This window comes from Crinia signifera, chromosome 7, assembly GCF_055691185.1.
Source record: "Crinia signifera chromosome 7, ASM5569118v1, whole genome shotgun sequence".
NCBI lineage: Eukaryota > Metazoa > Chordata > Amphibia > Anura > Myobatrachidae > Crinia > Crinia signifera.
Genome location: NC_139223.1, coordinates 42,336,638 through 42,364,155, shown reverse-complemented (window position 1 = coordinate 42,364,155; position 27,518 = coordinate 42,336,638). Strand labels below are relative to the sequence as shown.

The 27,518-nt window shown below is 45.1% G+C and overlaps 1 protein-coding gene across 3 annotated transcripts in view; it reads right to left on the bottom strand.

The window, feature by feature from the left end:
* Window positions 1–27,518, bottom strand: part of ARHGAP17 (Rho GTPase activating protein 17) — a 116,930-nt gene that overhangs the window by 20,284 nt on the left and 69,128 nt on the right. For all 3 annotated transcript variants that reach the window (XM_083152916.1, XM_083152917.1, XM_083152915.1), the window contains exons 2-7: window positions 24,957–24,996; window positions 3,632–3,736; window positions 2,457–2,533; window positions 2,207–2,318; window positions 1,903–1,979; window positions 1,056–1,167 (exon numbers count right to left, since the gene is read on the bottom strand). In XM_083152916.1, the coding sequence (XP_083009042.1) occupies window positions 1,056–1,167; window positions 1,903–1,979; window positions 2,207–2,318; window positions 2,457–2,533; window positions 3,632–3,736; window positions 24,957–24,996 (523 nt within the window). The remainder of the gene's footprint in view (window positions 1–1,055; window positions 1,168–1,902; window positions 1,980–2,206; window positions 2,319–2,456; window positions 2,534–3,631; window positions 3,737–24,956; window positions 24,997–27,518) is intronic.

The following is a 27,518-nucleotide window of genomic DNA, read 5'->3' as shown; positions in this document are numbered from 1 at the left end:
TAATTAAAGAACAATAAATCACTAAGAAAATACAACTTGTCTGATACAAGTAGTAGTAGTAGTACAGTACAAGTCTGCTGCAAACAATGAAGCTGTAAGGATGCGTATTATAATACATAGCTAGTTAGCTAAATGTAATTACTTAGCTACATAACCTGACTGAGTGATTCTCATGACCAACAGTTGTTGCGCAGCCGCAGCACAAGTAAGTAAATCTATGGCCAGAGAGGAGGGATAACATGGTATAAAATACAGTATCATTAATTAAGGAATCCAATACATTAATCACTCAAAGGTGGATGTGTCCAGACGAAAAGGATCCAGCATTTTCGTCTAGTCAATTTTCGTCTCTACATTGCTCTGTGTGTATGGGCCATAATCAATAAATCGCCGGTCAGGGCCAGTGTTCTCACCGGAGAACACAGGCCCTGACAGATTGCTCAGCTCACAGTGCTGACACATCGCTGTGCGATCGCAGCTGAGCGTTCTGAACGATCTAGCATCCTATAGACTGTAAGCTTTCAGCAGGGCCCTCCTACCTCCAAGTTTGTCTGTTGTTACCCAGTTTGTTTTATCACTGTCTACTATTGTAAAGCGCAACGGAATCTGCTGCGCTATATAAGAAACTGTAAATAAAATAAATATATACATATATAAATACACAAGATAAAATGGTACTTGTTTAGTTTCATGGCGGCAGCATGAGCGCGCGCTACTTCCGGGTTCGGTGCTCGTCAAAATTTCTAAAATAAACTCCATGCCAACGTGGATAGTTCATACCCCCACTATCCACGTTGGGAGGGAGTTGATTTTAGAGCCACTAGGCCGTAGCGTGGGGGAGCGAAGCGAGCCCTGCAAGGGGACTCAGATGCACGGCCATGCCGGCGCCGTGAAACTAAAAATATACAGTTTTACATAAAGCCAAGCGTTTACACACACACACACACACACACACAACCTAAATCCCTTTCCTATACAAACGTATTATGTGTATTGGTATCTTCAGAAAATACAGCAGAGCCATATGGAAAGGAAAGAGCATTGGCGGCAGTAACCTTGCATAACTCCACTTTGTTAGCGGCCTCATCCATCTCTTCTTTCAGAGAGTCCATCTTTCCTGGTTGCATTTGGAAATTTGTAGTGGAGGATTTCTGAGCCTGGTTATACCTATGGAGAAAGCACAAGCTGGATAACGGCGCTGTACTATCATGGAATAACGTGGATCGCTATGGAATGATTGCAATTTTAGTATCTAACAATTAAAAATATATTAAAATGTCCTCAAGAACTTGTGGTATGATTATAAAGCACAGTGGTCAGTATGCACACTGGTCACACATCACTTATACTATTGGTTTATGAGGACTGTTCTACTAATCTGCATGCAAAGTCAGTACTGGGCCCCCATCACAGGAAAGTGCATAACATAAAGGGGGTAGAACAGATTGGTTCAGATTAGGTTCAGAGTCACTTAGACCCCCAATCCCGACCCTGCCGGGGGTCCATACAGGGGTCAGGGTAGCAATGTATGGCATAGTTGCATAACACAGAGGGGGTAGAGGACATTGATTGGGGCCAGATTAGTTTCACAGCCACTAAGAGCAGCAATCCCGGCACCGCTGGGGTCCCAGAGGCCCAAAAGGGGTTCGGCCACTATACAAAGTTGGTCAAGGATGCAAGATATGGCAGAGTTGCACAATATAAAGGGGGTAGAGGACATTTTAAGGGGAAAAAAAAAACTGTGGTTAGATCCAGGAGCCCACCACAGACGGGTATATGCTAGTCCCACCATGGGCATGGGGAGCGGTTAATATATAATATACATACATACATACACCCCCTGTTTATACATGTAATGCAGTTGCCAATAGCGTATTTCCCACATCGGCCACCACCTCTCACCTTGCCCGCGCAGAGTCCCAGTCTAGCACCAGTTTGGCCAGCTGCTTCCTCTGCTTCTGTATGTTCGGGATATCTACCTGAAGGAGGAACAGGTAAATACACAACCTGCTTAGAGACACTGCTAGAACTAAGCAAGGTATATGGGAGATAACATCTCATCCTTATCCGAATAATACATTGCCTTCATCGGAGGAACGTCTAAGTGAAAATAACAGCGTTTATCCCATCTCCTAGTAGTCCACCCCTTCAGCTTTGAGTCAGGGTTATGAAGTCATATAGAGATGACTTTGGGGCACAGATTTACCTCCGTCAGCTGGTTGAAGGGCTCCAGGACGTCCTTCTCAATCTGGCTCTCATGCTGGGAGAGCTCCTGGGCCAGCCGCTGCTCGGCTTCCCCGCATGAGTACAACGTCTTCCTGCAGGACAGAGAATGTCAGCTGTGTGGTGTTCTCAGCGCACATACAATGCCAGGCTCAGGATGCCCGGGAGTGTAACCACGTATACATTATTCTAATACAGGGGATTGATTATAGCCACGTTTAGCAGGAACTTACCCTAAAAGGGTTTCATCACTGAGCTGCGCGCAGCCTTCTATCATAGACTGGGACACGCCCATAAGAGGAAGCTTCTTCTGCAGAGAGAGGAAAGAGTTAAACATCGCCACAAGCATTTCTGTCCCATTTACACCCACTTCCTACAGCATTACTCAATGTCATTACTGACTTATATATAAATATATAGCACAGACGTAATAAAAGCATCAATTAAATATTTACAAGAGACAAGGACTTCCATCAGAGAACACGTGATGTACGCAGCCCTTACACAGTGAGGATGGTGTCCTGCTGCCTACTATGCCCATCTTACACAGTGAGGATGGTGTCCTGCTGCCTACTATGCCCATCTTACACAGTGAGGATGGTGTCCTGCTGCCTACTATGCCCATCTTACACAGTGAGGATGGTGTCCTGCTGCCTACTATGCCCATCTTACACAGTGAGGATGGTGTCCTGCTGCCTACTACGCCCATCTTAAACAGTGAGGATGGTGTCCTGCTGCCTACTACGCCCATCTTACACAGTGAGGACGGTGTTCTGCTGCCTACTATGCCCATCTTACACAGTGAGGATGTCCTGCTGCCTACTATGCCCATCTTGGACAGTGAGGATGGCGCCCTGCTGCCTACAATGCCCATCTTAGTGAGGATGGCATCCTGCTGCCTACTATGCCCATCTTACACAGTGAGGATGGTGTCCTGCTGCCTACTATGCCCATCTTACACAGTGAGAATGGTGTCCTGCTGCCTACTACGCCCATCTTACACAGTGAGGATGGTGTCCTGCTGCCTACTATGCCCATCTTACACAGTGAGGATGGTGTCCTGCTGCCTACTACGCCCATCTTACACAGTGAGGATGGTGTCCTGCTGCCTACTATGCCCATCTTACACAGTGAGGATGGTGTCCTGCTGCCTACTATGCCCATCTTACACAGTGAGGATGGTGTCCTGCTGCCTACTACGCCCATCTTAGTGAAGAGGATGTCCTACTGCCTACTATGCCCATCTTGGACAGTGAGGATGGCGCTCTGCTGCCTACAATGCCCATCTTAGTGAGGATAGCATCCTGCTGCCTACTATGCCCATCTAAGCCACTGAGGATGTGTCCTGCTGCCTACTATACCCATCTATCACAGCCCTACTAAAATTTCATCAGAGAACCAAACTCACGTATCTCTTGTCGGGGTCAGTGCCAGGCTGCCCCTGCAAACAGACGAGGAGTTTCTTGTGAGCATTGTGACACACCAGCCGCACGTTGTCAAGTCGTCTTTCAATCTAAAAAAAAAAAAACAAGACAAAAACATAAGATCAGCCATTTCATTTCATGAGAGATCAGATACTGTATTATATACAGCCAGCTCAGACATGTACCACCGCTTTCATGGACTACTCGAACAAGATCGGTTACATGTAGGGTCCACCCGGACACGTACAAGGTCCACCCGAACATGTTCAGTCACATCTGGAGCCAACCCGGACAGGTGCAGCCACATACAGTGTTTGCCCAAACATGTTCAGTCACATCCAGAGTCTGCTCAGACATGTTCAGTCTAAAAGCAGCAATCTCCCTCTCTCCCTCATTAGTCTAGCAATCTCTCTCATTTCACCGAGCCCACATTGTGAAGCGGTTACATTTTTTGAGAAAAAAAGGAATGAGAGATACATTTACAGTATAGTATAGTATAGTAGCTTCTACTAACTGCTTTGGGACTCATCTACAGTTGTATACAGGTGGAGCGCTGGCCATATAGCTGCTGGATCACCTGCCACCAGAAGGGGACACATGCGCACGTCCCCTTCTCACAGAGCTCACCACCGAGCATCCCCGCACCTCCCCCCCCCCCCCCGACCTTTTCACTGTCGACCAATAGGGGTCGACCTTTTTGTTGATCTAATGATCCAATTCCCGTTACAGCATACACACAGATCCAAGTCCCTGCACATCTGGAACCCGAATCTAGTTGGAGTTCAGTCACTAAAGGTGACCACACACTGACGGATAGTGCTGCCTGACCCAAGATTAGTTCCACCGGATACAAGTTGTACAGCCGTAACAGTACTTGAGCAGTACTTCTGGAGTGTGGTTGGCTCAGGGTTCTCTTCCAACTGATAATGATGCTATCAATTTCTGTAGGAACATTAACAGCATCATTTATCTGCCAATTTAGAGGATATTGGCTAAAAAAAAACCACTTACAGGGTCATTAAGCACAGCCCTCGAGGGACTTGAAGGCTCTGTTCAATCATTAAAACACAGGTGTGGCCATCACGAACTGCTTGAGAAAATCGCTTAGTTGTAACTTTTTGGCAATATCCAAAATCTGCAGGGTAGTTTGCAGCAAGTACTTCAGCTTGTGAGTCAGAAAATCCTACGCTGGACAGCTAACGTACAAACACAGACAGGGGCGGATTTTAGGGGTCAGGACGCCCCTAGGCACAAAGTAATGGCCACCCCTTGGCTGATTTCCAATAATAAGAATAAAAAGACAAAACTAGGACATGGTTTTATATTTCTGTATTCATATTTGCTAGGTAGAATATTGGAAATATTTTGCAGTTACTGGTAAATTTTGGACTAACTGTACAAGAATCCAAAGTGCCACCCCCTCAACAAGTGGCTGCCATAGGCACACCTTATGTGCCTAATGGGAAATTCGAGGCTGAGCACAAGCTAAAGGCAAGATCACTATTGCAGTCTCAAACCCCCCCAATGGCTTGCATCGACAACAGGCCTGCATTGAGAGGAGTTGGAACCAACAGGCCGGTGTCAAGAAGCACCGACACCAACAAGCTCACGTCAAGAGGCGCTAGAACCACCATGCCCACTTTGAGAGCTGCTGGAACCAACAGGACCCCATTGAGAGCTGCTGGAACCAACAGGACCCCATTGAGAGGCGCTGGAACCAACAGGACCCCATTGAGAGGCGCTGGAACCAACAGGACCCCATTGAGAGGCGCTGGAACCAACAGGACCCCATTGAGAGGAGCTGGAACCAACAGGACCCCATTGAGAGGCGCTGGAACCAACAGGACCCCATTGAGAGGCGCTGGAACCAACAGGACCCCATTGAGAGGCGCTGGAACCAACAGGACCCCATTGAGAGGCGCTGGAACCAACAGGACCCCATTGAGAGGCGCTGGAACCAACAGGACCCCACTGAGAGGCGCTGGAACCAACAGGACCCCACTGAGAGGCGCTGGAACCAACAGGACCCCATTGAGAGGCGCTGGAACCAACAGGACCCCATTGAGAGGCGCTGGAACCAACAGGACCCCATTGAGAGGCGCTGGAACCAACAGGACCCCATTGAGAGGCGCTGGAAGCAGCATGCTCGCAGCTAGAGCCACTGGAACATACCAGGCGAGCCACACATCAGAAAGCTGTAAAATAAAGTGCCACAGAATTTGAGTCTCGGGTACCAATTAAAACATCTTGAAGTGTTCATGCAAATTGAACAATCACATAAATCCTGTACAACTGGTCAGTGGTAGACAATCTCCTAATACACCTGTAAAGCAATGCTCTATGTTTCATTCTACATTTATGGTCCTGTGCAGACTGCCAGACTCCGTGTGTGGACTTGCTGGATTATGCTACAACCTGGAGAACCTGCAAATCCATTTGCACCTCTTGTGTTGGAACGAAACCCATATCAAACAGAGGAACGCTGTAGTCCAGTTTATAAACTAAGCCTTATCAAACACAAGCACTAGCTATGATGTATTCTCTAGAACCCAAGAAAAGCCCTGTGCTGGGCAGTCCCCACTCACTAGAACATGTTAAACCTTCCATTTCTTGTATAAGGCAATTCTCCACTTGCCCACTGCTATTCCACAGCTCAGGGACAGGGGCTCAGACTTGGCACAGAATACTGTGAGACAGAAACCCAGCCAAGTGCATAACAGCCTTGTATGATACAGGGCAGTGGGTTATAATCAGCAGAGGCCTAATCTGGAACAAGCGGCTTCTCTTGCGGTTAGCGTTTGGCACTAGGAAACCTGCATGTATCCGATTCCCAGGGAATGTGGGTCCCTCCGAGAAAGCCAGCACGAGAGACTGTTGCCAAGTGAGCCATGTAAACATTACAATCCATGCTGCTTCCTGCAGAAGTCATCTTTTACTAAATAATTAAAAAGGTCGCCATGTTGTTGGAGGTCAGCTGACTTCAATTCTTCCAATCATAAGCTCTGCTTTGGCCAGTTGATTTGTTCCTCCAGTCACCACTCAGCAGGGGGGATAAAAACTTTGTAGTGGAACTACAGGTCACAGCCAACACCCATATCCAACACCTATATACAGTAGGAGCCCATCTCATATAGCATGTATGGGTGAATATAAAGCTCACCCATTCAGAGTAGCGTTTTCAGCTGCGGATTTGTACGCAACACCAGCCTCTTAAGCCAATCAAGATTTGTTCAGGCACTAGGCGTGCGCATTTAGCTGGGACATTTAACCATGTCCCAACAAGGCTGAGGTCGCTGCTCTATGCATGAGACCACATGGGCAGATAGCCACTTCCCCTGTGCCTGACAGTCTGGAAAGTGAGGATATCCCCTACTTAAGGGGCATACACACATAGAGATCTGTGCTAAGCAATTTTGCTAAGCAATTTTGCTGGTGTCAAGATCTCCCATGGGGAGCACATACACATGCAGAGATTTGTGCTAAGTGATTTTGCTAAGCGATTTTGCTTAAGCAAAAGAAGTCAGGGTAATGGTTCAGAATGAGAATTGTGATCAGTATCTCTCATTCTGTACACACAGAGAGATTTGCAGTCATTTGCTAAGCAATCTGACTAGATTGTGACTGCATGCACTGATTTAGTTAGCAAGAGATATTTAATCTCTCGGAGCATACACACGGAGAGATCTGTGCTTACTTTCTAAGCAATCTAGTCAGATTGCTTAGAAAATAGCACAAATTTGCTCCGTGTGTACACCCCTTTAGTCGGTGCTGTTTGGAGTCTTTAGAGATCGCAGAATGCAGCGGCCAGTGCTTAGAGGCTCCCTCTGGGCACCAAGATGCACCACTCACTCCGCTATAGATGAGGTAAATACATTTTAGTATTTACACTAAATATAAACACAAGCTTTATAGGCTGTGCCTGGCGGTCAGCACCAGACTTTAATGAATCCGAGGATTAACCACCTTAACGCTGTAGCCACCGGGTTTACGAAATTGCAGCAACACAAAAATTGGCCAATCCGTGCCTGGACTGGACCCCCTACCTGCTGACAGCCATCGCTGTGGCCCACAAGTTAAACATACAAGCACAAATTATTTAAATATACATTTAAATGGCACCAAACGCTTTAAAGTCTTTTTTAAAAATGGTGCTGCAAATGGGTATCAACCCCTTCAGCGCCACGGCCAGCCATCACGCGTACTCGGGGAGGGCCGACGTTGCTGTGAGAGAACCTCAAATTATCCATTAAAAATGCCAGCGTCGCTCACTGCGACTGTCCTTTTAGTAGAAATAAATACAAATACAGCCGAGTCAATTGAAGTTTTGTTAAATATCGTACCCCAAAAAAGATCAGTCGCTGTCAGCGGCGTTGGCATTTTTATAGAATATTTTGTGAAGCAACCACAGCAACCTTGGCACTCAAAGGGTTAACAACAGTGCTAAGGGCCCTAGTGCGGGTTGGGAGAATACTAATTTTGCTCATCTCTGTAAAACGCAGATATTAAATATATCCGCGTACAAATAATAGACTTACGTACTCCCCCAGCTAAGCTGTGTTATTCCTGCAGGCAGCGCTAAGCTCTTATCTGGTAACAAGCTGTACCACATTCCCATCATCGGAATGAGGCCTTGTGCGGGAGCCTCCACCACGTCCATGTGTTATATGCCAAGCATGAGCCTAGCAGTATAGGGCACGAGAATAACGCTGCCAGTCACCGCCACAGATTCATGGACTGCGTGCAGGCAGGAGCTGGTTAATAATAGCACAGTGCTGATCAATAACGTGCTACAGTATAAGATGATCACAGCTGAATGTATTCAATCTACAACCTTTTATCTCTTTACTGTTCAGTTAGGTATGGATCATTAGGTAAACAGTATGATGGTAGACAAGCATTAGGTCGACAGTCGAAAGGTTGACACAGTCGACATGGACACTGAAAAGAAGCACCGCGTCCGCTCGCTATGCTTCGGGCACACTATTTTATTCTCCCACCACGCCCTGGTGGATGGTAGGCCATGAAATACCGCCTGTCGGCTAAAAAAACTGTGAAAAACCCATGTCAACCTTTTGACTGTCGACCTAACCCATATTGACCTTCCTGCATGTCGACCGAATGAGCCTTCAGTTTAACCCTTTCATGCATGAATTATAACTTAATGGGAGGTTTAAAAAATAATAATTTATTGGTCTTCCGATTTTTCTTTTTTTATTTCAAACTGTAAAACTTTAGTTACATACTTTGGTGGACAACATGCACCTGTCACATAAAAAAAATTACCCTATTATCACATCATGACATTGCTTACTGTATTTTTCTCCAGAAAAAGGTGAAAACAGTACATGCTTATTTATGGAACTACAGGTTGAGTATCCCTTATCAAAAAAAGATCGGGACCACAAGCATTTTGGATAAGGGATTATTCCTGATTTCAGATTTTTTTTTGTTTTTAACATAATCACCTGGTCCCCTGGTGGACACCCAACTTCCAAAGTGTCCCCTGGCATCCACCGGATTAGTCTGCAGTGGCATGCCCGGTCCCAAGGATGCATTGCACATGTGCGCAGATGACATCACCGGCACAATGCAACCTTGGGACCGGGGGTGCTGCTGAAGACTAATCCGATGGCTGCCATGGGCACCGGGGGACGAGGGGAGTATGAAAACATGCGGGGGTTTGGGCAAAAAAAAAAGAAATATTCAGGAATATTCTAAATATTTTGGTTTCGGTATATACGGATAAGGGATACTCAGCCTTTATTAGTTGAATTTAATCCAAAAACAGAAAATGTCCTGTGCATTTATAAACACAAATATTTAGAAATATTTTTATTTTATATTTTTGCTTACTTCTGAGTGTGCTTCTTATGTAGAAACTCAAGGTGCCCATACACTACCTGCGATGTCTCGCAGCAGTGTACGGACACCCGACAGCCTGCGAGCCGCCAGGACCTTCCCGGCGGCAGGGGTACATGCGATCCTTTGTGATGGATCGCATGTGTCCCTGCTTCCCGCCCGCCTCACTGCCAGGAGGAACGGGTGGTCGGACGGCCTGTCAGCATATCAGGGAGGGACGATTTTGTCCGATTTAACGTGCCGACTGGTCGCAATCGGCCGAAATCGGACCAAATTGCCTCAGTGTATGGGCACCTCTAGCTTTTTTCATGAACAAAACTTGACTCATTTTAATGCTTGGTCTGTATACTATTAGCAGCCGTAATTTACCTCTGTTAAAAAATTCACTAGTAGCTGTCCAGTTAGCCCTGATGCATGGCACTTATTGGGGATTATGCTTCACCTGAACCCAAATCTGCTATAAGCAGTCCACTGTAGTGGTCTTTATTCATTTAAGAGTCCATCAGTCACCTTTACCCAATGGAGGTGGGCATTTGATGGGTTGGATCTATATTCAAACAAGTCAGTGATTTCACAGACAATGCAGCCTAATGATGTACAAGGAATCTTATGAGCATTATTATGTAGTGTAAGAGTGATGTCACAGGTTCGATCGACAACATTCTCAACGTTAGGCCTTAAAACATAAAAACAAGTATACATTTGGACATATGCACTGTTAAGGTCCATACACACTGGGCGATTATGCCCAGTGTGTATGGACAGTGATGACCTCTGTCATCGCTGGGGGGAAAGCCACTCAGTGCATACACACTGAGAATCACTTCCTCCCTGTCCGGCACTGTCGGGAGGGGGGGGAGGATTGTATGTACTCACCACCGGACCATACACACTTGGCGGCTTTGAGATGAAAGCCGTTCAAATTTGGCGTTTTGAGCGTCTATCAGCTCAAAATCGCCCAATGTGTATGGCCCTTAACTTGTTCTCCTCATCATCATCATCATGGATGCAGTTTGCAGTACCTGCTCTTATACAATGCAGACTCTATAGGGGCATTGGCCTTAAGGAGCGAGACGTCCCAATGGAAGGCGGCTTGTTAGTCATTACCAGTAACTACATTTAAAGCAACGGTACTCTTTACCTAGAACAGCGCCCAAGATTTGGATCTTGGGCATCGCAAGGTAAAAAATCGCGTCGTTGCATCGCATGCGACCAAAAAAAAAAATTTGCATGCGATGCGACCGACGCGATTACCACGATTTCACATAGGGAACAATGTTAAATGGCTCAATTGACCCGATTTTACATAGGGAACAATGTTAAATGGCCCGCAGAGCCCAAATAGCCACCCTCAAGTATGAAATGGCCCCCCCAATTGTTATGGCCACCCCACAATCAACGTCAACCCGAAGCGTGGCGAGCGCAGCGAGCCCACGAGGGGCGGCGGTACGCGACCTCCGACCTTTTCATACCACCACTATCCACCTCGGCGTGGAGTTGAGAATAGAAAGTGTGGTGAGCGTAGCGAGCCACCGAGCCCGAAGCGTGGCGAGCGCAGCGAGCCCCGCGAGGGAACACTGATACCTTCACAGGTATCCGCGTCCCCTCGGGGGCTACACAGGTATCCGCGTCCCCTGGCGGGCGCGCTACGCTCACCACGCTTCGGGCTCGGTGGCTCGCTGCGCTCGCCACACTTTCTATTCTCAACTCCACGCCGACGTGGATAGTGGGGGTATGAAAAGGTCGGAGGACGCGTACCGATGCACTCGCCACGCTTCGGGTTGGCGTTGATCGTGGGGTGGCGTTAACAATTGGGGGGGGGGGCATTTCACACTTGAGGGTGGCTATTTGGGCTCTGTGGGCCATTTAACATTGTTCCCTATGTATTTTAAGGAGGACAGAAAAGAGTGCCTTTTCTTGGTGCACCTAGAGAAATAATACTTAGTAAAACATCACTTTTATTGAGTTCATTTAAAATAGTTGCGAAGATATAAAAAGGACTGGACAACACGTAAGACAACAAATAGTGATTTTTAAAAAGGATAAGAATCCTCACCTAGCGGGACCCCACTACCCGTTATCACCGTTATTATTTATAATAGATATGGTGTGGCACGGAAGACTTGTTTATATTACCAAAGTCATGTAATGTGGATAAAGCTGGGTACACATATGTACAATTTCATTTTTCTTGCGACCGTTCGATCGACCGTATACACGTTCGGCCGTCCGAAACATACGACCGATCTGCGCGTACACATATGTACAATTTTACTGGCGACGTCCGATGTACTCCCGTCCAAACAATCGCAAGAAAAAGATTGTACCACCGTACACACTCTCCCGTTCTGGCTATTCGAACGATAAAAATGTACACAACATTATCATAATGGGCTGGATTAAAAGAGCATAGCAAAACGAGGCGTGATCACGGAACAAAGAATCGTTCGTGTAGTACAGTGAATAGAGCCGTGACTATTCATATCCATTGCTAGCTGTACTGGATATACGTACGTACGTTCGTCTATCGGTGCATTTGGGCCTTTTTAATCATGAGCTTGAGGAGAAGGAAGGCTCGTGCGTGCATTTTGGCTGCTATGGCCATCAGATTGCGGGCTATTAAAAAAAGAAAAAGGACCAAGAATCGGAGCTGCTGGACCAGAGACTGGCTTCTGAGGAGAGACACCTTCTCCCACATGCCATTGCTACAGGAGATACGGGAGAACAATCCTGATGATTTCAGGAATTATCTCCGTATGGATGACGCTACCTTCATGGAGCTGCTGACACTGGTTACCCCTTTAATAGAGAGAGAGGACACCTATTTCAGGAGGCCTATTTCTGCAGAGCAGAGACTGGTGGCAACGCTGCGTTATCTGGCAACAGGCAGGACCCTTGCCGACCTGAGATTCACAACCGCAATATCATCTCAAGCGCTGGGGTTGATAATACCAGACACCTGTGATGCCATCGTCCAAGTTCTACAGGAGAAATACATGAAGGTAAATATAGAAATTACATACATGTCCCCCATATGTATAGCTGTGCACATACCTGTACCCTATATGTATATCATTACAATGCCTGTTAATGTAATCTTTTACACCAGTGGGTGGGGGGTCATTTTGATAAGGCGGGTAATAGCTTTGAGGCTGCAATGGGGGAGGGCTGATGTGTCTAAAATCAACCCAACAGATTAATAATACGCATATACTTTTATATTGCAGTTTCCATCGACCAAGGAGGAGTGGCAAAATATTGCACGTGATTTCCGTGATCTTTGGAATTTCCCTAATTGTGGTGGAGCTATCGATGGCAAACACGTCAGAATCATGCCCCCTGCAAAGAGTGGCTCTTTTTATTATAACTATAAGGGGTTCTTCAGCATTGTTCTAATGGCCATCGCTAATGCTCGATACGAGTTTGTATTTGTGGACATTGGGAAAAATGGTAGAGTTTCAGATGGAGGAGCCCTGGAGTATACCTTTTTCCACGACCAACTGAAAAAAAATCTACTGAATCTGCCAGAGCGGACTGAAAATGAGCACGGTTTGAACTTTGTTTTTGTGGCGGATGAGGCCTTTGCATTGCACCCTAATGTCCTTAAACCCTACCCACAAAGGGCACTGAACAGGGAACGGCGCATTTTTAACTATCGCCTGTCACGTGCCAGGCGAGTGGTTGAAAATGCGTTTGGGATTCTGAGTAATAAATTCAGAATTTTTCACAGTGCCATCAATCTGCGCCTAGATAAGATTGACAAAGTGGTGCAGGCCTGCTGTGTGCTGCACAACTACATGCGCAGAAAAGCGGTGCACACACAACAACTGGGGGCTACAGTGGACGACAGCCAAGTTGTTGACGAGCCTATTGGTCTGACAGCTTTGGCAAATAATTTAAACACCAGAAATGCATCAACGCAAGCAAAGTTGTCAAGAGACGAGTACTTGGATTATTTCAATGGTGTTGGGGCTGTGGAGTGGCAGAATGACATGATTGCTTAAAAATGTACGTTTTTGTCATTGTAAATATATTGTTTTTTGGTGTGTACTAATCAATATTTTGCCAATAAAATTTGTATACTCACAGTTCCGCACAAGTTGTCCTCTGCGTCTTATTGCAGCAAGGAGGGGGAGGTGGAGGCCGAATCACGGCAAGTGAGTGGTAGTACTCAGGTGCCAGGCATTCCTGGAGGGCACAATGCCACGGCACCTGGAGTGCAGACTGTACCCAGTACTGGTGTTTATGTACTAGCAAGTAGTTGCTCCACCACACCTATTTCTATGCCAATTTCTCCTGGTACTTTTGTACAGTCTCCAGGAGCAATACATGAAGGTAAATATTGAAACAACATGCATGTACCCCATATGTATATCTGTGCCCTATAGTCACCCTGCATGGTAAATGATATTTTCACACGGACACCAACTAGATTACAGAATTTTTAATTTTTGTATAAATTATTAACTTATAAACTTATAAAAAATATAACATAAATAACAAGGAAATAAATAATAAAGAAATACTTAAACATAAAAATATTTAAACTATATTATTAAAACAAAAATGCAATTAAATCAACTATATAAAATATTTACATCTGGTGGTAAACTTGGCCCACCCCATAATCCCCTGTATCCATCGGTGGTTGGGAGGGAGATGGAGTTTGGAAGGGGCCACCAGGTGGACCTGGTGGGAGCGTATTAGCCGCCGTTGCCGGTTGGTGCTGCCTTTGCCCAGTTGGTGGCTGTAAATGGTGATACTGGGGATATTGCACCGGGTGAAATACAGCTTGTTGGGGTATAGGAGCTGGGCTGATGGGTTGAAATTCAACCCTAGGCAGAGGGGTCTCATCGGTGAGACGTGTGTGCCGGGTCAGAGTCCCCACACGGGCCCGGTACAGCGTCTCATAAAATATGCGCTCTACCTCCACCCTTGTAGCCGGGTCCAACTTTCGCAAATTGTCCGCTAATACGCTCCCCACCCGGTCCGCATCATCCTCATCCATGCTCATCAATCTGTTGGCAGACTCCAGGATCTTGGTGGTTGCCACGTCCGCAGCATCTGGAGTCTGCCTCGGCCTTTTGCGCCCTCTTCTTGATGGTGCTTCTGCTGCACTTTTGGGTGGGTGGGTGTCCGTTCCTGCTACACCTTCACGCAAGCACCTGTATGTGATACTCTGTTCAGGTCCGACCACCCAAATAAACAATGTGTTCACAGTAATTTTTGTCAGTATTTCTTAATAAATGTTAAGTGTTTATGCAGAACAATGAACATCACATATCTATCTATCTATCTATCTATCTATCTCTATCTATCTATCTTCTATAACTTCAGGAATGCACACACAACGATTATTTATTTCAAAACGAATGCACACACAACGAATATTCTTTAACAGCATGGGGCGGAAAGTACGGGGGAGAAGACTTCCTGTTGTTTACTTGCTGCGCTGATGGAGGGATGACGCAGCTAGTCAACACCCACATGGGCGTGCTGCGTTTGGGAGGAATGATCGCAGGAACGGGCTGCATATCGATCGAACGTGCGTACACATGTCACTTTTCTTTCGATATGGAGCCGTCCTGTCGGAAGAATATTAAGCAGCAAAGAACCTGCGACCGACCGACCGTGGACGGCCAAAAGCGTTTTTGGCCGTTTATCGATCGCAACGAAGGGATCGGGACAGCGTACACATATATACAATCGAACGGCCGTTCGTCCGCAGATCGGAAGAACGGCCCGACGATTGTACATATGTGTACCCAGCTTAAGTCAGGTTTGTAACTTTATCATATACAATGTATCACAATAGTCCTGAGGCTCACTTAGTGCAGCCACCAGCACGCGCTTGAACACGGATGTGATGCCGTTTCAGCGCTGCTGTTAGGCTTGCTGGAGCCAGTAGTTCCACAACCTGCGTTCCAACCGCAGAGCTGAGTCTGAGGTGTGCCTGTGTGCACTCCCTCGCTCATGTGGATCTAGAACAGGCAGGGACACACACGGCTCTGGCGCCAGAGACCGTGTCAGTGTACTGATTGGGGACCGTGTCCAACGGAAACCCCAATGTAGCCAACAACAAATATATATACAGTTTGTAAGTGGGGAGGGGAAAGTGGGGTATATTAGACACACTAGGTGTGTAGTTAGTCGAGCGTACGCTTTCGCAAAAAAGCTTCCTTGTTCCCTATGTAAAATCGCGGTAATCGCGTCTGTCGCGTCGCATGCGATGCGACCGACGCGATTTACATTTTACCAATATGTTGATTGGTTCGTCGGACCGACGAACCAATCACAGCCATGGAGGGGGGTTTAAACTAACGGTGACTGCACTGCAGACGCCATTCCGGTCTGGAATTGCGTGCAGTGCGGTCACCGTGCCTAGCTGCCGCAGTATACTGACCTGAACCTTACAAAATACTTACCTGATCACTGCCTGGATCTTGCTACTTCTTGCTTCTTGCTGTGACTTCCTGTGCAGTGTTGTGCTGTGTTGTGCTGCTGCAGTGTCATCGAGTATAGATAGAGAGAGAGAGATAGAGAGAGATAGAGAGGGCTAGTGACAGAGAGTGCTATATTTTGTGCTGCTGCAGTGTGATAAAGTTATAGATAGAGAGATAGAGAGAGATAGAGAGAGATAGAGAGAGATTGTGCTATATATTTTTTTTTTATATAACTGATTGCTGCCCCCCCTTTTGTGCTGATCAGTATAAATTAACTGATCAGCAACTTTTTGGGGGCGCAGGGTTTTATTTTTATATAAATACCTGTCAGTGCTGCTGCTGCAGTGTCATAGAGTGATAGATAGTGAGAGATAGAGAGATAGAGAGAGATAGTGACAGAGAGTGCTATATTTTGTGTCTGCTGTCCCCCTTTTGTGCACCCCCAGCAACTTTTTGGGGGTGCAGGGGTTATTTTTTATATATATTACTGTCAGTGCTGCTGCTGCAGTGTCATAGAGTGATAGATAGTGAGAGATAGAGAGATAGAGAGAGATAGAGAGAGATAGTGACAGAGAGTGATAGAGAGTGCTATATTTTGTGTCTGCTGCCCCCGCCTTTTGTGCTGATCACTATATCTGAGGTGATCAGCAACTTTTTGGGGGTGCAGAGGTTTTTTTTTTTATATATACCTGTCAGTTGCTGCCAGTTGCACTGTCAGTTGCACCAAAGGTTGTGCACCTGCTGCCCCTCACTGGTAATCAGTGTCGCATCACTGATCACCTTTTTTTTTATTTTTGAGGGTGCTGTGGGGTCTTTTTTAAATTTTTTTTTTTACACACACTGTGATTTTGTGGGTGTCCTGTGGCCACTGTGCGCTGATTAGTGACGTACATCACTGATCAGCTTTTTCGGCACAGGGTTGATCTATTTTTATTTATTTTTTTGATCAAATTCCTGTTGCCTTTGAGCGCTGTTCAGTGACGGACGTTACTGACCAACATCTGTGCTCAATTTTTGGCGCAGGACCTTTTTTTTTTTTTTTTTAACCCCTTCAATTTTTTTTTTTTTTTAACCCCTTCAATTTTTTTTTTTTTATTGGGATCAAATTCCTGTATAAAGTATTTTTTTTTTTCTGCACTACATACACACTACACACTACACACTACATACCCCCCTGGGTTGAAATAAAGTTTGTACCCCCCCCCTACACTATACACGTGTTGAAACATTTCACTACCAGAAACACAAAAATAAAAATGGCATCCCAAATGTCATCCCAGTCATCCAGAAGAATGTATTCAGCGGAGGAGGCATATGCCATGCTTGCCTCTGACACAGCCAGTGATGCAAGCGGGGAATTTGAAGGCTTCGTCTTAAGCTCCTCTTCCTCCTCTGGTGATGAGGGACCCCCTCAAAGACGCCCCCGTAGAGCAGCTGAGACCCCCCCCCCCCAATAATTGATCTCGTATGGACCCCACCACCAGACAATTTTGAGCCCCAGGTTCCTGAGTTTTTGGCCATGCCAGGAATCCAATTTGATTCCACAGGTCTCAGAGAAATTGACTTTTTCAAATTATTTTTCGCTGATGATTTTATAAATTTAATGGTGGACCAAAGTAATTTATATGCCCAGCAGTTCATTGCTCAAAACCCCACGTCATCATTTGCTAGGTGGACCCCTGTAGATGCAGTAGAGATGATGACGTTTTGGGGTCTGGTGTTTCATATGGGCATAGTAAAAAAGCCAGAAATTAGGCAATATTGGAGTACAGATGTTCTGTACAGCACCCCATTTTACCGTATGGCCATGACTCGGGCTCGTTTTGAGATGATCCTTAAATTTTTGCATTACAATGATAATGCACAGTGCCCACCCAGAGATGATCCCACCTTTGACCGGCTATTCAAAGTCAGGCCGGTCATTGATCATTTCAGTGCCAAATTTGAAGAGATGTACATCCCTGAAAAATTTATTTGTATCGACGAGTCCCTTATACATTTTAAAGGAAGGGTTAAATTCCGCCAGTACCTTCCCAGTAAGAGGGCAAGGTATGGCATAAAAATGTATAAGCTGTGTGAAAGCACCTCAGGGTACACCCACAGGTTTAGGGTATATGAAGGGAAGGATTCAAGAATTGAACCGCCAGAATGCCCCCCCTCCCTCGTAGGTGTTAGTGGAAAAATTGTCTGGGATTTAGTGCACCCCTTCCTGGATAAAGGTTATCACCTCTATGTGGATAACTTTTACACTAGCATCCCCCTGTTTAAGGCCCTTGGTTCAAGAGGTACAGCAGCTTGCGGTACTGTGCGTAAGAACCAAAGAGGCCTCCCAAAAACGCACATTGCCCAAGTAATGAGAAGGGGTGAAAGCAGGGGAATATGCACCGAAAATATGTTGTTGGTCAAATATAAGGACAAGAGGGATGTCCTTATACTGACAACAATTCATGGAGACAGTACCACCTCCGTCCCTGTACGAGGTACCAGTACCCACACCTCAAAACCTAATTGTATCCTGGATTACAATAGGTACATGGGCGGAGTGGATCTTTCAGATCAGGTACTGAAGCCGTACAGTGCCCTGCGGAAAACAAAAATCTGGTACAAGAAGCTGGCCGTGTATATCATCCAGATGGCACTGTATAACGCTTACGTGCTATTCCGTTCTACCAGCCAGAGGGGGACATTTATGCACTTTCAAGAGGAAGTCATAAAGGGCCTAATATTTGGGAACCAGCAGGCAGAGGGCCCCAGAACTTCTAGTACTGGCCCCCGTATTGTACCAGGGCAGCATTTTCCTAACGAAATCCCCTCCACTGCAAGAAAGGGCAGGACACAAAAAAGGTGCAAAGTTTGCTATAAAAAGGGAATAAGAAAGGAAACTATTTTCCACTGTGAAACTTGCCCCGACAAACCCGGCCTATGTATAAAGGAGTGTTTTAAAATATACCACACATCTATGGATTATTAGGTTCATCATTTCACCGTGCTTCGGGGGTCTTGCTAATGCCACATAGCACCCACCATTCATTCCACCAGAATCTGAGCTGCAAAATCCAAAAATCACTCCTTCCCTTCTGAGTCCTGCCATGCACCCAACTGGTATTTTTTGGTCACATATGAGGCATTGCCATACTCGGGAGAAATTGGGGCACAGATTTTGGGGTGCTTTTTCTCCTTCATACCTTCTGAAAATGAAAAATTTTGAGCCAGAACTGCATTTTTGTGTAAAAAAAATGTAATTTTTCATTTGCACAGCCCAGTTGTATCAAAATTGGTGAAACCCCTGGGGGTTTGAAATGTACACTATACCCCTAGATGAATTCCCTGAGGGGTGTAGTTTGCAAAATGGGGTCACTTGTGGGGGGCTTCCACTGTATTGGTGCTTTGGGGGTCTTGCTAATGCGACATAGCACCCACCAACATTCCACCAGAATCTGTGCTGCAAAATCCAAATATCACTCCTTCCCTTCTGAGTCCTGGCACTTTTTGGTCACACATGAGGCATTGCCGTACTCGGGAGAAATTGGGGCACAGATTTTGGGGTGCTTTTTCTCCTTCATACCTTCTGAAAATGAAAAATTTTGAGCCAGAACTGCATTTTTGTGTAAAAAAATGTAATTTTTCATTTTCACTGCCCAGTTGTATCAAAATTGGTGAAACCCCTGGGGGTTTGAAATGTACACTATACCCCTAGATGAATTCCCTGAGGGGTGTAGTTTGCAAAATGGGGTCACTTGTGGGGGGCTTCCACTGTATTGGTGCTTTGGGGGTCTTGCTAATGCGACATAGCACCCACCAACATTCCACCAGAATCTGAGCTGCAAAATCCAAAAATCACTCCTTCCCTTCTGAGTCCTGCCATGCACCCAAATGGTATTTTTTGGTCACATGTGAGACATTGCCGTACTCGGGAGAAATTGGGGCACAGATTTTGGGGTGCTTTTTCTCCTTCATTCCTTGTGAAAATGAAAAATTTTGAGCCAGAACTGCATTTTTGTGTAAAAAATGTAATTTTTCATTTGCACAGCCCAGTTGTATCAAAATTGGTGAAACCCCTGGGGGTTTGAAATGTACACTATACCCCTAGATGAATTCCCTGAGGGGTGTAGTTTGCAAAATGGGGTCACTTGTGGGGGGGTTCCACTGTATTGGTGCTTGGGGGGTCTTGCTAATGCGACATAGCACCCACCAACATTCCACCAGAATCTGAGCTGCAAAATCCAAAAATCACTCCTTCCCTTCTGAGTCCTGCCATGCACCCAAATGGTATTTTTTGGTCACATGTGAGACATTGCCGTACTCGGGAGAAATTGGGGCACAGATTTTGGGGTGCTTTTTCTCCTTCATTCCTTGTGAAAATGAAAAAGTTTGAGCCAGAACTGCATTTTTGTGTAAAAAATGTAATTTTTCATTTGCACAGCCCAGTTGTATCAAAATTGGTGAAACCCCTGGGGGTTTGAAATGTACACTATACCCCTAGATGAATTCCCTGAGGGGTGTAGTTTGCAAAATGGGGTCACTTGTGGGGGGGTTCCACTGTATTGGTGCTTGGGGGGTCTTGCTAATGCGACATAGCACCCACCAACATTCCACCAGAATCTGAGCTGCAAAATCCAAAAATCACTCCTTCCCTTCTGAGTCCTGCCATGCACCCAAATGGTATTTTTTGGTCACATGTGAGACATTGCCGTACTCGGGAGAAATTGGGGCACAGATTTTGGGGTGCTTTTTCTCCTTCATTCCTTGTGAAAATGAAAAATTTTGAGCCAGAACTGCATTTTTGTGTAAAAAAATGTAATTTTTCATTTGCACAGCCCAGTTGTATCAAAATTGGTGAAACCCCTGGGGGTTTGAAATGTACACTATACCCCTAGATGAATTCCCTGAGGGGTGTAGTTTGCAAAATGGGGTCACTTGTGGGGGGGTTCCACTGTATTGGTGCTTGGGGGGTCTTGCTAATGCGACATAGCACCCACCAACATTCCACCAGAATCTGAGCTGCAAAATCCAAAAATCACTCCTCCACCAGAATCTGAGCTGCAAAATCCAAAAATCACTCCTTCCCTTCTGAGTCCTGCCATGCACCCAAATGGTATTTTTTGGTCACATGTGAGGCATTGCCGTACTCGGGAGAAATTGGGGCACAGATTTTGGGGTGCTTTGTCTCCTTCATTCCTTGTGAAAATGAAAAATTTTGAGCCATAACTGCATTTTTGTGTAAAAAATTAAATTTTTCATTTTCACTGCCCAGTTGTACCACAATTGGTGAAACCCCTGGGGGCTTGAAATGTACACTATACCCCTAGATGAATTCCCTGAGGGGTGTAGTTTGCAAAATGGGGTCACTTGTGGGGGGGTTCCTAAATTTTAGCATCTTATAGTGCCTAGAAACCTACATGGTGCCTAAAAAATAATCTCATAAAAAGGAGGCTCCAAAATCAAGTAGGTGCTCCTTCTATTATGAAGCCTGTGGTTTGGTCAACGTGCACACTAGGGCCACATATAGGATATTTATGAAAACAAAAGAATTGGGGGAATCAATTTTTAGTCACATTTCTCTAGTAAAATCTACTGTGTTCCTTAGAAAAATGTATTAAAATTGCAAATCTGCAAAAAAAATGAAATTTTGAAATTTCACCTACACTTTGTTTTAATTCCTGTGAAACACCTAAAGGGTTAACAAACTTCCAAAATGCTGTTTTGAATACTGTGAGGGGTGCAGTTTTTGAAATGGCATAATTTATGGGGGTGTCTCACATACAAGTCCCTCAAAGTCACATCAGAACTGAACTGGTCCCTAAAAAAAATCAGTGTTTGAAATTTTCTTGAAAATTTGAGAATTTGCTATTCATATTGTAAGCCTCCTAGTGTTAAAAGGAAGTTGAAATAATGATGGAAACATAAAGTAGACATATGGTCTATGTTAGTTATTAACTATTTTGAGTGGTATGATTATTTGTCTCACAAGCAGAAAATTTAACATTTTGCAAATTGCTAAATTTTCCATTTTTTTTACGACATTTTGGTATTTTTCACAAAAAAACACAGACTGTATCGACCAAAATTTACCACTAATTTGAAGTACAATGTGTCACGAAAAAACAATCTCAAAATCACTGGGATAAGTAAAAGCAAAAAAAAGTTATCCCCACTTAAGTGATACATGTCAGATTTGAAAAAAAGGGCTCTGTCAGGAAGGCAAAAACTGGCTCTGTCAGGAAGGGGTTAAGCAAGCAGGTTTAATAAAAGGATTTCATATAGGGGTAACATCAAGACTCAAATAGTTCTTTGAGATACAGTCACTGATAAACGTAAAAAGTAAATCTTGCAAGGAACTTTGGAACAAATGTAGGGACCGATGAGCAGGGTATATAGAGGCTGGAGAACATCAGGTTTTGGAGGACTATATTTGTATCTGGAGAAGAAGATGAATATGATGAATGACACAATTGGATCCAATATGAAACAGAACTGAAAGACTGTGGATAATGGATCCGGCCAAACAGCACCTGGAGGTAGAGGTACCGAAGAACCCAGGAGTGCGGAGCTGGCAACCGGACTGGACTTAGACAGCAGCGACGGGGTCAGAGGCCAGCAAGTTGAAACTGACGGCAGGACAGGATTAGCAAGAGACTTTTTGTACTGACCTTGATTAGCCTAGGCAGATCCTCTATATCCATAGAGGGCGGCTGCCATTGGCTAACAGGGCAGAATGGGAGGAAAGACCCTAACCTGGCCCCAATCAATCCCTTGCCCATACTGAAGATGGTGGCGCCGGCCTCTCATTGCCACCAATCAAACAGACTCAGCACTCACCCCCTGCTGCCGCACATGACCGCCGAACCCTGCCTCCACCCTGGGAGCCGGGAGACCACATACGCTAGCCGACGGTGGGCACATGGGGTGGGGAGTACTGTGCCCGCCGTGGCGGTGTGCGACACATTTGCAGTAGAGGCATGGCAGAGCATCATGATGATGAAATGCAGCATCTGGTGATGTGTATGCCCCATAGTTGGGGCCTGGTGTATCAGTGGAGGAAAATCCACTGTATCCCGCCATTAACAATTGTGTTAATTTGTTATGTGTGCACATACAGATTGCAACAGTACATAGTTGCATTTACATCGTTCCTTCACATTTTACATGTAGAAAGTGGTGTGTGGTAGCATGAAGTCAGTAGGTTGTAACTTAGGGGGAAAGGAGAGACATTGCTTAAAGCAGCAACTACTGTAGCTAACATTTATGAATTGCATTCTATAATCTGACAGCTAGACATTGACGGGCTGTTAAAGGAAACTTATCCACCTGGCTGCCTTAGAATGCATGGTACACCTCCCCCATTCAGTAATTAATTGATCTCCTGGAAGTAAAATGACAATTTAGATTTACATCTCTCAGGAGCCAATTGCTTGCTATGGGCAATTTCTCCACTCTACAAGATTTGATTAAATAGTTCCACAAAAGCCTTTAGGAACTGTGGCTTCTATAATGGCTAATATATATCTAACTTGGCAGCAGCACTCAGCAAGCTTTACCATTCCCGCACCGCCGCACACCTTACCATTCCCACTCCTTACCATTTCCGCACTGCCGCACACCTTAGCATTCCCACACCGCCGCACACCTTACCATTCCCGCACCGCCGCACACCTTACCATTCCCGCACCACCGCACACCTTACCATTCCCGCACCACCGCACACCTTACCATTCCCGCACCGCCGCACACCTTACCATTCCCACATCGCCGCACACTTTACCATTCCCACACCGCCGTGCGCAGCACATTTTACCATTCCCATCCCCCATGATTGCCACACTTTATCATTCCCATACCGCCACCCTTGGCACACTTTAACATTGCCAACCAAGTCTGGTTGGCAAAGTATGAAAAAGTTCACAAATAGAAAGAAAATAAAAAGAACTCATGTTGACCATTTTATGTGTTGACCATTACCACGTCGACCTATCGGCTGGATACCAAACCACACAAACATAATTAAAGCACTTTAAGTCCTGTTGGGTGAACTGAAAAGTGCTATATAAAAGTTATATTACAGAGAAGTCCAAACCTATGAATCTATATACAGTAAAACAAACTAACAATATTGTTTGTATTACAGCAAAATTACATTGACCCATGCACATGACAAAGGCAAAGCAAATGTAGGAATTATACATTTTATTTCCCACTTGACCATCAAACCCACCACCCACCTTTGTACTTTATGGTCTGTGAGATAGGTAGAATAATCCCATACAAGAGGGAAGAGAGGAGCAGGGAGAAAGAGCAAGGAGGAGGAGAGGGTGAGGAAAGAAAGAGGAGGAGAAAAGGAGGAGGAGAGGGTGAATTGGAGGAAAGGAAGAGGAGGAGAAGGAGGGGAGGAAAAAAGGAGGATAGGGTGAGGTGAGGAATAGAAAGTGGAGGAGACGGTGAGGGAAAGGGCGTGGGGAAGAAGAAAAAGAGGGCGAGGGAAAGGAGGAGGAGAAAAAGAGGGCGAGGGAAAGGAGGAGAAAAAGAGGGCGAGGGAAAGAAGGAGGAGAAAAAGAGGGCGAGGGAAAGGAGGAAGAGAAAAAGAGGGCGAGGGAAAGGAGGAGGAGAAAAAGAGGGCGAGGGAAAGGAGGAGGAGAAAAAGAGGGCGAGGGAAAGGAGGAGGAGAAAAAGAGGGCGAGGGAAAGGAGGAGGAGAAAAAGTGGGCGAGGGAAAGGAGGAGGAGAAAAAGTGGGCAAGGGAAAGGAGGAGGAGAGAAACAGGGCGAGGGAAAGAAGGAGAAAAAGAGGGAGAGGGAAAGGAGGAGTAGGAGAGGGAGGAAAAGAGGTTGTGGGAAAAGAGGAGAAAAAGAGGGCGAGGGAAAGGAGGAGAATGAGGAGGAGAGTGTGAGGGAATGAAGCAAGAGGAGGATATGGTGAAGGAAAGGAGAAGCAGAGGGTGAGGGAAAGAAAGAGGAGGAGAGCAAAAGAAGTAGAGGTTCTGATAAGACCACACCACTTCAGGTCTCGCTTACCTGTAAAAGGTCCTCACTTAATACTTCTGTCCTTTCGGCTCTGTAACAAAGAAGAAATAACCATGTCAGAAAAGCAAAGATAAAAACAAGCATGACCTGTGGCTCAGAGAGCTGTAATGTAAACTGTAATGCTGGGTACACACCAAAACGATTTGGATTGGATGCAAATCGTATGCAAATCAGATCGTACGATTTGCATACGATTTACATACGATTTGCATACGATCTGATCCCCTCTGTATTCAGATGAATGGATCTTTTACAGATCCTACCTGCAGCAGGTAGGATCGGATTCGGATCCAACCAAACGATTTTGACCAAATCTGAATCCAATCTGCATCCAATCAGTCTGAATTGGATCCAGATTGATGGGATTGTGCCAAAATCGTTTTGGTGTGTACCCAGCATTACTGTATGTTTACACTAAAATACTCAGAAGCCCAAATACATATACAATCTAAATGTTTACTTAAAATCAAAAAGTGTCCAACCAAGTCAAACTTTACATAAACAAACGTAAAAGCAGAGCTATCTCTTCTGGATGGCCCTGCCTTATACATTAGGTGGGCTACACAATAGCCAAGTGTGACCATAGTGCCTAGGTCTGGGGGCAGTCCCACAATTTAGTGGTGCCTAAATAAAATTCCATTGACTATGAATGGAATATCACGATTGTATGCAACCTTTGAAAAGTCGAGACAGGAAATCTTGCTGTGACCAGTACATTGGCATTCCGTGAGATTCGGCCATGTCATTAATAGCACAAAGTTGCATAAAATAGCTCCGCGTTCTCTGAGACTTGTGTATTTATACATAGGGCTATTAGATCTCATATCATCGCTGGCTCTACCCACACAATTAGAACTTGGCTTTATATAAAATCTCAGAGGGTTCGGCCAAAGGAATGTTCTACCATCCGTATCGCATGACATCATCCAAATGTGATTTAGGAACTTCAATTTATACATAGGCAAACATTAGGGGGCACAATGCCCATTTTGCAGATGTATCTTGTGTGCTTTTGGTTGTGCAGGCTGCAGAAGACGAGTTCTATGCAAACATTGGTCACATCTCATAACTAGGTGGTAACTCGGCATTCGGCAAAAGCTCACAGAGGTCATTTGGTCAAAATAGCTGTATATTCAGAAATCTGCATATGGGCAATTGTACCTGTTGCAATATGGATCTTTTAAACTAGGTACAGTGATGCCAGTGTGTATTAAGAGGGTGGTCCCACCGAAGAGTACACCTCCACGTACTTGAACATCTATATGCTCACTGGCCGTAGTTACATCTTGCATTATGCAGAGATTGGTTAGGTCGGCACTAACCCAATGACACACACAGACAGCGCCACTGAGCCATACACTTTTTTTTACCTCACGTATTACATCAATCCAAACCAGATTGTCTTTCATTAGGCTTCACTGAAACATCTTTCTGGTCATATAGCTAAATATCCTAGAGCTGGTTGGAAAACATATCAACACGACAATAAAAAAAAATATACTGGGGAAAAACAGTGGCTTAATTAGAGCACTATGAACTGGAAGCCATTTTGTTCACAACATTGGACATATCTTGTGGCCGATTACATGGATGCTGATTAATTAAATTTACAAACCACAGCACAATGGCAAATTGCAGTTATTCGCCAACCTGCAGTCCGGATTGCAATGTAGATGAGAATAGTGGTCAATATGGGGCAATCTGGTCTAATAAGATTAAACGGACAATCCCCATGATTGAGTGTATGAGCAGCGCAAGCTTAGACGTTTTCAAAATGGGAAGAAACAAAAACCCCAAACCACCACATTAGCACACATCTCCTCACACAGGCCTACCGACCGCTAGCATTCCACCACCTGGCTATTAATCCTTGCAGACAGGAATGTACACAAGTAATACAAAAAATCAAAACACAGCTGGCTTCTGAGAGGCCCACATGTAGCATCTAATAACAAAGTGCGTTCTAGGCACTCTGAGGTAAAATATATCTCCATATACTGATGTTGTCAATTATTGCGCAAGTTCCAAAAGTAATATACTTCCTAGAACTCGCAAATCTAAATTAGCGTAACAATGACACGGAAATAAGAAATGTACACTTAAATTATCTGCATAATCATGACCCATGTCTGCCATTTTAACGGTGGCAAAAGACATCTAAAAAGTAGGCCACATGGGTGGCCCTCTACACTGAATCTTGTTAAAATAATACATGCAAAGTGAGAACATTTGCCAGCATTTGAATATATGTATAAGGATTACAATTTATAAGAAACAAATTATACAGTAAATTGGGAAGGCGCTTTGGGCTGCAGGGAAAGGGCCACTTTAACTTTTTTATACTTTGCCCAAAGTATATAAAAGGGCAGACTAGATGGGCCAAATGGTTCTTATCTACTGTCAATTTCACTTAGTTCTCTTTAAAAGTCCTAGGTGCGTGGCTTCAACACTTAAGGTGCGTACACACGGATAGATTTATCAAAAGAGCTGGGCGTTCCCGACTGATTGAAACAACCAATCGCTCAAATCGTTCCATGCGTATGAATGATATAT